Genomic DNA, 12,014 nt, shown 5'->3' on the forward strand with positions numbered 1-12,014 from the left:
ATTGACAGTCAGTTGGTTAAAGGTTTGTCATCTTTGTTTATCGTTGCATAGAGAGAATTGAGAATTAATCTGGTACTTGCTGCAGACCAAGAGCTCTGTTTACGGGAGAGGGTGGGGCAAGAGCAAGTAAAAACACCACAGATCCTTACAGTTTGGAAAGTACTTTTTCTTAATGGAGTATTTGCTTGGTGGCTACGAAATTTTGGCTTTGCCAGAGTTCCTATAACTTTGTCCAGCCAGTTTCTGGTGTTTTCCATGTTTCCACGGGGAAGCGAGGGCTTGGAGCTTCCTAACTTGCCATTTGGCTGATGTCAGTCATATCATTACTTTAGCAGTGGTCGGCAAACTGTGGCTCAGGAGCCACATGCGGCTCTTTGGCCCCTTGAGTGTGGCTCTTCCACAAAATACCACGTGCAGGTGCGCACGTACAGTGCAATTGAAACTTCGTGGTGGCCCATGCGCAGAAGTCGGTATTTTGTGAAAGAGCCACACTCAAGGGGCCAAAGAGCCGCAAGTGGCTCCCGAGCCGCAGTTTGCTGATCACTGCTTTAAGGCATTTAAATCACAATTGTTCCAACACATTCAGCTTTCCAGATAAGATTAAAATTCTACCTTGAAAATGATTTAAGGTATCAAAATGCTGCAGACGATGTAGTAAACATTTGGTATAACAGGCACCTCATTCAGGAGACGCGCTCCTGTCTCCCTGGCCCTGAGTACATTCCTCTCATGGGAGCCTGTTGTGCTGCCCCATGAAGCCCAAGTGGCATCCGAGGGAACAAGAGTTGAGGGGAGCATGTGTACTTGCTACTGACATCAAGTCTTCCAATAGACTTCATAGCTCCCTATGGCTGTAGTGGTGTGAGTACACCTATACAAGTCTGATGCCATGGTTTAAAGATATTTGGGGTGTCACTCATCATGTAGTGGATTTTACCTGTGAGAAGCAGACAAATATTTGTGACAGGAAAATAGACTGTGAACAAACTGTATCATTTATTAGGATTGTTTGTCCTTTCACTCTCTTATCATGCTTTTCTGTAGGTGGTGTGTATGTCCCTGCTACTTTAACTTTGGGCTTGACCAATGACTTTGTTTGACCAATGGAATATGGTGGTGGAAAGAAATTAAAGAGAAAGATTGAAGTTTCTGCCATACATACATTTGTGTTGAAATTATTTTTTTAAAAGACATAATGATGTGAAAAGACTATATAGAAATAAATTAGGAGTTCTAGAAAACTGAAAATAATTAACATAAGTCATGAAAGCAATAAACAACAAAAGAATGAGTAATAATATAGAACCAATGAAAGTAGAATGAAAGTAGAGAAAAATCTCTATATAATAAGCAAGTTAGTATATTATAGGTGGAGTGAAATGTAAACTTCCCTTTATAAACAAAAAATAAAATAAAAATTTTGAAAGAGAACTTTTATTACTGAAAAAAAAGGATTCAGAACTCAGACTAAGTTATCACTCTATATTTCAATATGAAAACACCATCTAAAACTAAACACATCTGATGGTTTTTGTTTATTATAAACACCAAAATAAACCTTAACTATGGATGCAGAAAAAGGAGCAAATCAGCTGGTAATTGTACTTTTCTTCTCTGAAAAAATATATACCCATCTCACAATATACAGTGATGCACATATGGACACTTTGGTTGGTTTGGGAGGAGTCTGTATCATATAAATTTACATCAAATTGTTATCTATTTCAGCCTTCAACAAAAGAACAATTTATTTTACTATAAAGGATCTTTTCCAGTGATTCTTCACTGCTTCATAATATCTTTCCATTATTGATAACTGTTAAAATAATAACTCTTTTCTCTAGTAAATGCTTTAAGAAAAGGGAGGGAACAAGAAAACCTCAATCATTAATTTCAAGAGGGAGAATTAAGAATTTTTCTCACAAACCCAATTATAAAATGTATTTCTGAAAATTGAATGAATGATCTCTTTGTCTCTGTATTTGCCTACTTCTCTTTTTCTCCATCTCAAGCTAATAAATAAGTGGAGATACTATATAGTACACACATATAATATATGCTTGTATAAACAATATGCGTAGGTATATATGTTTGTGTGTGTGTGAAATTGCCGTCTGTCTATGTGGTTTTTTAAATTCACGTTAACCCTCTTGATTTTAGAGTGAGAGGAAGGGAGAGGGAGAGATAGGAACATTGATGAGAGAGAAACATCAACATCCATTGCACCCCTTGTCCACTCCAAATCTGCAGCCCGGACATGTGCCCTAATGGGGAATTGAACCAGCAACCTTATGGTGCATGGGTCGATACACAACCACTGAGCTGCACCACGGGCCAGGCTACATAACCTTCTTGTGAACTCAGCATACTCTGAGGATTCTTTTGGCAACAGTAGAAATGCTCACTGAACTGTAGCATAAAATTATTTAGATGGGTGTTGTTCTTTGTTTATTTGTTTGTTTTTCCCAGAGAGTAATTATAGAGTAAATATATTATGGAAAAGCAAAAGATTATTCAACATGTGTATTAATATTCTATGATTTATGACCTTTATTAATCTTATTTAGATAAAAGTGCATTTTTTTTTCCTGAATAGCAAGCTGACTTTTTCTATGTGAATGAATTAATGGCAATGGCAAAACTTCAGGCTTTTAGTCAAAGATTTCTAAATTCATTTTGATTATACCCTATAAAGTTTCTCCCCTGTGTTTTTCACTCCCATAGAAAATTCCAATCTCATAAATTAACAGGTAAATGAAAGTTTATGTATTACCATTATAATTCAAAGATCGCAATACCTAATTATTTGTGGACTGTTGTTTCTCAGGTGTCAGAATTTTTAAGGGTAACTCTATACAGTATTTATATACCTTCACGGTTAGTACTGGCACGTTGTTTTTGTTAGAATTAGTATGTAGAGTAAGTTTGATATAATTTGTTATTTTAGGATAATTTTATGTCTTTTCTTCCATTGTTAAGCACAGTATACTAAAATGTGTTAGGGCATAAATGAATTATATTGGTATTTAGGGTTACAAAGGTATTATATTTATGTTAAACACAAATGTTTAAGCATTAAATGCATGCTAAGCTCTTTAGAATATGCTTTCTACCCTAGCAGGTTCTATTTTTACATTTTAATAATCTTTGTTATCAGAGACATCTTAAACTCATTGAGTTCATTTACATTTATCATAGTGTCTCTGTTTTCAATTTCCACTTCTATTAATCCTGTAATTCTCTAGCTAGAATATTACCTTTATGACTTATGTACTCAGAGGCTGTATTTTATAAATTTTTTGTATTTTTTTATCTTATTAGAGAGAATCTTTTTCATTATCTTTATTCCTTTATCTATTGAGGATATGGGTTATTTCTATATCTTGTCCAGTGTGAATACTGCTGCAATGAACATGGGAATACCAACTTCTCTGTGAGGTCTTAATTTCAGTTCTTTCAGATATACTCAAAAGTGAGATTACTGATTATATGGTAGTTCTATTTTTACTTTTTTGAGAAACCTCCATACTGTTTTGCATTGTGGCTGAACCAACTTACATTTCCACAAACAATGCACAAGGATTTCCTTTTCTTCAGATCTCGCCAATATTTTTTATATTTGTCCTTTTTAGTATTAACCATCCTGGCAGATGTGAGATGATATCTTATTGTTATTTTGATTTGCATTTTTTTGATGATTAGTGATGGTGAACATATTTTCATGTCAGATGTCTATTAAGTTCCTCTCCCCATTTTTGATCAAATTGTTCTTTTAGTGTTGAGTTCTATAAGTTCCTTACTTTCTGGATATTAAGCTGTTATTATATTAATGATTTTAAAATATTTGTCCCATCATGTAGGTTGTCTTTTTAATTTTGCTGATTCTCTCCTTTGCTGTGCAGAAGTATTTTAGTTTGGTGTAGTCCTTCTGATCTATTTTTGCTTTTGTTTTCCTGTGCTTTTGATGTCATAGCCAAAAAATTGTTGGTACAACCAATGTCAAGAAGATTTCCCCCTATGTTTTCTTCTAGGAATTTACATTTTCAGTTGTTAATTCATTTTGAGATGATTTTTGCATATAATGTAAGGCAAAGGTCCAATTTTTTTTATATGTGAATATCTTATTTTCCCAATACCATTTGATGGAGAAATTATTCTTTCTACATTGTTGTCTGCTGGCACCCTCATCAAAGATCAGTTGGCTTTATATGTAGGGATTTACTTCTGGGCTCCCTATTCAATTTCCTTTTTTATTTTTACTTTATTATAAAATTACTTTAAATTGTTTTTAGAAGCTGACCAAAAATACGTGGTAAATAAATGTATAAAAACACTGTATTTATTTGCCATAGTTTTCACCAACTTAAGTTGATTGATCAAAGTAAAAATCACATTCACATGCAGGCTATATTCTTTTTTCTGTTTTCACTTTAAATTTCACATATTATCTGGAACAAAATGGAGATTGCACTACAGTTTTGCTCAACATAAAAATGCAAACTTGACCTCCCTCATTTATTTTTCTGTTGTTTATGGGTGTAGAGTTGATAAAATATTTTAATTCAGATATCTACAAATTCTTCATATGTAGGCTACTTTGCATACAAGTTAAAGTTTGTGTAAGTATAGTATTTCATTACTAAGTGGTATACTGAAATTTAAAACTTGAAAACAACTTAATTTTATATTCATTTAAATATTTTTCTAAATATTTTAATGCATTTTCTTGTAAAATAAATTTATTATCATTGAAATGTTTAATATAAAATATTTTTCAGAGCACTATCAGCTGTATGTTCCTGAGTCAGCTCAAGTTGGTTCAGCTGTTGGGAAAATCAAGGCAAATGATGCAGACACTGGCTCAAACGCTGACATGACGTACTCCATCATTAACGGTGACGGTATCGGGATATTCTCCATCTCTACTGACAAAGAGACCAGAGAAGGGATCCTTTCCTTAAAGAAGGTAAAATTAATATCATGTCAGTGATTTAGGCAACTGGCTCATTTTTCCATGAATGAAAATTTAGCAGGGGTATGAATAATCCATATTGTCAGGTCATTAAGATGATAAAATATTTCCTCTTGAAAATGTAATTACATTTTAGTTATGCAACATTGTGACTGGATCTTTGGATACTCTTTTAGAAATTATATCTTGTATGTTGAGAAAACATTATATTGAATACACCACGAATGTCCCTCCTCATCTTTGTTCTAAGACAGTGGTTCTCAACCTTGGCTGCACATTAGAACCACCTGGGAATCTTTTTAAAATCCTGATTTCTGGGCCTCATCCTCCAGAAATTCTGTTTCTTTGTTACTAATGTTGTGGCCTCACCCCATAACAAAGAAACAGAATTTCCGGAGGATGAGGCCCAGAAATCAGGATTTTAAAAAGATTCCCAGGTGATTATAATGTGCAGCCAAGGTTGAGAACCACTGTTCTATGATAACAGATTTCTCATCAATGTCAGTTATATTAATATCATTACTCTATGTTGTAACTAAGTGACTTTCCTAAACTACAATAATGTAAAAATCTTTACCACATTATCCAACACTCCTTAGGATATAAGTTTATACTTGATGATCATGGAGCCATCAAAACAGCTTTGGTGAAACCATTAACCTTATTCCCCATTCTTTTTTATTCTTAAGAATTGTCATTGGATTGAATCAATTGCTTTTTGCTTTTAAGAGTACATAAGGCTCATGTCCTTATAAAAAAGAAGTGGAACTAATAAAATTACAGAAATCAATTTAAATGTAACACCTAGTGAAGTGTATCTCAGTCTTTAAATGTTTGATGACTTCAGCTTAAAAATCTACTTGTTCAGATCCCTAGACTCTAATTATTGCATATTTTGATTCCGAAAGACTAGAGTGGGTGGGGCCAAGGAATTGGCTTTTAAAATTTTTTTTAGTCCTCACTGGAGGACATATTCTTTCATTTATTTTAGAGAGAGAAGAAGGGAGAGGAGGAGAGAGAAACATTGATCAGTTCCCTCATATATGCACCTAAAACCTGGGTATTTGCCCTGATCAGAAATCAAACCTGCAATCTTTTGATGTACAGGGCAATGCTCCAACCAACTGAGCTATGTACTGACCAACGTGGAATTGACCTTTTTAACAAACACTTCAGATTATTCTTCAGTAGAATATGTTCAGAACACAGGCTGAGAAATTTTACCCTCATGTGCTATTGTAGATATAAATGTGAATTTAATTATCTATCTATCTATCTATCTATCTATCTATCATCTGTCTATCAATCTATCATTTTTGTTTTGTATATACTTTTCTATTTGCTCTATTTAAAATCTCATTAATTATTCTAGTAATCACAATTTTATATTGATTTAAAATTCAAGATTAAGTTGTTTTCTGAATGCTACACAGGAGCCTACAAAGTAGAAGTTAAAGTGTGTAAGTACCTATAAAGCAGTAGTCATCACTGGTCTGTGTAAAATAATCATATCTTTCGGATTAGCATTATCAATCTCAGAGTTACTTTATTGCTATGTTTTATGTTGTAAAGCATAGAGATTTAAAACCTAAACTATATAACTCAGTGGGTTTTAACCTTTAAGAGGTACTGATTCAGATGGCAAGAAATGGATACAAGTCTGTCAAAGTCTGTTCCTTATTTAATCTCTAAAGCAGCTCACGTTAGCCAGCAAGGCAGAGCAGCTAATCTTCCCAAAGATCAAAATCAGCTGTGCTCTCTAAATCAGCTTGCAGGAGCTCTGCACATTCCTGTCCATATCATTTCTTCATCAGAAAATTGCCAAGTTAAATTCACCAGTCCATGGTATGGCACCTTGTAAATACAGTTTGATAACTTTCATTCATTGTTTAATGGAGCCTGACTGGGCGGAAAGGGGGAAAATTGATAAGGATGAATGCAAGTTGGTGCACTTTTTCCTCTGACATCAACCTCTAGCTAGGGATGTGCTTCTTATTAGCAGTCTGTCTCCAAATCTCTTCTTGGGCTTTTTATACCAATTTGCACTCTTTATAAAGTTGCTCCATTTTTTTTTTCAGTTCAAGGTTCCAACCCTATTTGCTCTTAATGAATATCAACAATATCATTTGTAGTATCACTTTTCCTTTTAAACCTATTTAATTGAATATAGATGCTTATTGATTTAAACCAAAAAATCTTGAATTTGTCTCCATATCAATGAAGGGTGATGGAAAACATGTTCTTACTGTCAGATGAAATATACCTTTGTCCTGTCATTAAAGCAATAGATGGCATTATATCAAGTCCTTTAACCTTCAGTTTTCTTATTTAAGCACTTTACCAGGTGGTTATTAAACATAGATAAAATATGGTCAGAATACACTTGAAGTTTGGCCTGGCTAATAATTACAATAATACCTCAATATCTACTTTTTTACTTGTCGTCCCTTCTTCCTGCATTTGCACCAAGCCTTTAAATATAGTTTCCAGACCACACCATGCTGTTATATAGCTGCCCTCCTTTGTTGCATGTTGTCCAACTCACCTGGAAGCACACAAAGAATGAAGTATCCTGTGGTATTATATTGTATCACAAGGCCATACTGTCATTCATGTGTCTTGGTAATCTACTTCCCCATCCTCCTTTGTTAAAAAATATTTTGTTTTTCAGAGTTCAATTTAAGTATTGTCTTTGTAGTGCAACATTTTCAGGTATATTTCAGCCACAAATATCCTCCTTTGGATTATCTTTTCTACTTTTCACTTATTTCTTATGGTATAAAACAGGGCAATTCCATCTCTTTCTTAAATTTGCTAGGACTGAGAGGTAGGAAGAACTTATTCTGGTTAATTTACTGTGAATGCACTAGTATTCCCATGACTATATGCTACAAATGCATTCCTGTCTATAATAGCTATTACATATTTTTATAACCAGGTACTTGTATTTTTATACTCTATATTATATAAAAATTATATTCTATATTATATGATTTCACTTAATAAATGATCCATTGAGATGGACAATGAGTAAACATAGTAAATTTTAAAATTATATTGTAAAATCTCAAGTTAATCTTAAAAGTAAAATGGGTTTCACTATAGCCATACTATATCTATTCCAAATAACCACTTTTTGTAGTGGATTGTGATTATTTGATTTTTTGACATCATTACTTTGCCTGGCATTATATGACAGGCTAAGAATCAGAATGTTCTTTGCCATGGATTGTAAAGTTTTGAGGCCATGAACTACAAAGAGCAATAAGCAAGGCATCCCAACACATTATAAATATACATATAGGCAAATCCATGAGCATATGTTGTAAGAAAAAAATAGTTTTCTAATTCTAATGAACTATTTACAAAAACTGAATATTTATTAGGGATGTTACTATTAAAAACCTCAGCCAACCTGATATTTTTATTATTAATAGGTTCTAATATCTAGAAAGTAATACTCCTGCTCAGCCTGATGCTGAAGAGAGAAGAGTCCATTTCAATTCAGTGAAATCTATTACTGTGTTTTTAATAACTTCTGACAGAGAAGTGCCAAAATAGTATGGACAAAAATGCTCTCCTCCAGATACAATATAACTAAAAATTCATGAAAATGACCCAGAAAACAATAAAATCCCTCATCCTAGAAACTTAACCACAACAACAGGCAACAGCAAACTTTTCTTTAATAAAATGTAAATTAAAGAAAAATGAAAAATGTACAACAAAATTTCAAAATTTCTAGCAAAAAAAAGTATATGGAAACTATGAGATACAGAATAAGTACTTCTGAGAGTATATTCATAATCCTAAATATATTAAAGACAGAAGTAAAATAATAAATTAAATAAATAGAAGATATCACTAAAAATAGAAAGAATAAAAGAAAAAATAAAGACATCAATGAGGTTAGAAATCAGAAACATATTATATACAAAAACCTTAGATTTTGGAAAGAAAGCAAAACATAAAACAATAAATAAGCTTTAACTAATCTTAATAAAAATAATGGAAGGAATAATAGAAAATAAATAGCTATAAAAATAGAAAGTGTGTCATAATACTTTCTTAATTTTACACAAATAAATTTCATGTAAAGAATACTTTTGTAAAAGTTTCTGAAAAGCAACTTCAAAGACATAAAAAATATATACAAACTAATTTCATATAAGATATGAGAAACTTGTGAAAGAACTACCTCTCCAAATTCTTCAGATTCAGTCATACACAAAGAAATTCTATGAAACCTTAAAGAGCAATTGATTCCAAAGATATTTAAACCTTTCAGCACATTAAAAAAAAAGGAAGATAAACAACCCAATCAAAAAATGGGCAACTGACCTAAATAGATACTTTCAGAAAGAAGACAGAAGGAAGGCCAACAGACATATGAAAACATGTTAAAAATCACTAATTATCTGAGAGATGCAAATCAAAATGACAATGAGATACCATCTCATACCTGTCAGAATGGCTATCATCAACAAATCAACAAACGACAAGAGCTGGAGAGGATGTGGAGAAAAAGGAACACTCGTGCACTGCTGGTGGGAATGCAGACTGATGCAGCCTCTGTGGAGAACAGTATGGAGTTTCCTCAAAAAACTAAAAATGGAACTCCCATTTGACCCAGTGATCCCACTTCTAGGACTATATCCCAAGAAACCAGACACATCAATCAGAAATGATATAGGCACCCCTATGTTCATAGCAGCACAATTTACCATAGCTAAGATTTGGAAACAGCCTAAGTGCCCATCAGCAGATGAGTGGATTAAAAAACTGTGGTACATCTACACAATGAAATACTACACTGCGGTAAAAAAAGAAGGAATTTTTACCATTTGCAACAGCATGGATGGAACTGGGGAGCATTATGCTAAGTGAAATAAGCCAGTCAGAGAAAGATAAATATCACATGATCTCACTCATTTATGGAATATAATGAACAACATAAACTGATGAACAAAAACAGATCCAGAGACAGAGAAGCATCAATCAGACCGTCAAACCTCAGAGGGAAGTTAGGGGAGGGTGGAGGTAAGGGGGAGAGATCAATCAAAGGACTTGTATGCATGCATATAAGCCTAACCAATGGACACAGACAACAGAGGGGTGAGGGCATGAGCGGGGGGAGGGGAGGTTGGGGGGATTTGCGGGGGTAAGGACACATATGTAATACCTTAATCAATAAAGAAATTTTTTTAAAAAATCTCACTGTGTTTATATATGAGGCAAATAAATCTATATTTGTCTGTAGGGCTCCTGTAACAAATTACAACAAACTGTGTGGCTTAAAACATTCTCTCGCAGTTTTGAAGGCCCAGAGTTTGAAATCAAGCTTAATTTTTGGCTAGGATGCAATTCCTCCATAAACTCTAGAGCAGTGGTTCTCAACCTTCCTAATGCCGCGACCCTTTAATATAGTTCCTCATGTTGTGGTGACCCCCAACCATAAAATTATTTTCGTTGCTACTTCATAACTATAATTTTGCTACTGTTATGAATCATAATGTAAATATCTGATATGCAGGATGTATTTTCATTGTTACAAATTGAACATAATTAAAGCATAGTGATTAATCACAAAAAATATATGTAATTATATATGTGTTTTTCGTTGGTCTTAGGCGACCCCTGTGAAAGGGTCGTTCGACCCCCAAAGGGGTCGCGACCCACAGGTTGAGAACCGCTGCTCTAGAGGATAATACATTCCTTGCTTCTTCCAGGTTCTGATGGCCCAGGCATTTCTTGGTTTGTGGCCACATCACTCCAATCTCTGTGAAAATGTTAGAATTGTTGATAATCCTGACTTGCAGTTTTCCAAGAAGTTCATGGTTCTGAAATTTTGTTAAATGGTATACACTATATTCACATTATCAACTCCCATCCCTACACGAAATATCTTGAAGGCAAAATTTATATAGTAGTAGTAAATAATGCTGAACAAATTATCAAAGACTGGACCCTACTCTCTTGAAGAGTCTTAAAGTAGTTCTAAAAGGAAGAATTACCCCCAAGTTTTTCTTTAGCTTGAGTGTTTTAGTCATCATTCAGTGTGAATGATTATTATCAGAATCTAGCCAGAAAGATCTAAGAGCATGAAAAGTTGGCATTTTAATGTAGAGTTGGACAAACTCTTTCTTATACTCATGAAAATTTTCAGGTTCTACACTATGCTATTAAGTTCACACTACGACTTATTTTATGAATTTATTTTCTTTCTCTTTTTTCAGGCTGAAAAGAATGCTTATTTTGCATTTTATAAACTCTCAGCCACACATTTCATGTTATTGTTTTCTGTGGCACCAGCATAGCCTGGGTAATTTTTTCCCCCAAAATTTCCCCTTGTAACATCTTTGCAGCAAAATGAGATATTATATGAATAGGTTTCTCTGATCCTGGTAGATTGTATTTTAAATAAATAAATAAAAATCTTCCAGTAACTAAAAGTAAAATCCACGGATTTCTAAATAATTTCCCAGGAACAAATGATTACTAGAAAATTACTAAAATATCTATTTAAAATGTGTGGATGATGAGTAATAAGTACTTGGATAGCTTTGGTAGACTTATAGTAACATAAAAACTAATTATAATCCTAATTCAATCTTTGTATACTATTGTAGTTATAATGCAAATAAAAGAATTAACATATTTAATATTGTATACATAATCCTGCAATCACTGAGAATAAATAAATGGATATAATAATTTCTCACTTTTTCTAAAATTGCAATTTAGCACTGCTGAATTAAATGAGGTCATTAAAATATTTCCATTTGCATTAATTTACCTGCTTCTAAATTACTGTCCCAATCTGAAATATTCCTCTTATTCCTTAGAGACTTCAACTGGATTTCTAGCCACCCATCTGCCTCTCCTGGCAAAGAAGTTCCGCAAAATGATTATCCCTGCCCTGAGGTAGTTAAATATATATTAGCTATTATAAAAATACAATTATGTGTCCAAATAAACAGTCAGCTTCTTATCACTAGGTAGTTTAGTGTTAAGACAAATAATATCTAATTTGCAAAGGGAC

The 12,014-nt window shown here is 33.3% G+C and overlaps 1 protein-coding gene across 3 annotated transcripts in view; it reads left to right on the top strand.

Moving 5' to 3' along the window:
- CDH18 (cadherin 18) overlaps positions 1 to 12,014 on the top strand; it is a 215,025-nt gene that overhangs the window by 141,927 nt on the left and 61,084 nt on the right. For all 3 annotated transcript variants that reach the window (XM_023752842.1, XM_023752871.1, XM_023752901.1), the window contains exon 5: positions 4,779 to 4,966. In XM_023752842.1, coding sequence (XP_023608610.1) covers positions 4,779 to 4,966 — 188 coding nt within the window. The remainder of the gene's footprint in view (positions 1 to 4,778; positions 4,967 to 12,014) is intronic.

This window comes from Myotis lucifugus, unplaced genomic scaffold (assembly GCF_000147115.1).
Source record: "Myotis lucifugus unplaced genomic scaffold, Myoluc2.0 scaffold_0, whole genome shotgun sequence".
Classification (NCBI taxonomy): Eukaryota; Metazoa; Chordata; class Mammalia; order Chiroptera; family Vespertilionidae; genus Myotis; species Myotis lucifugus.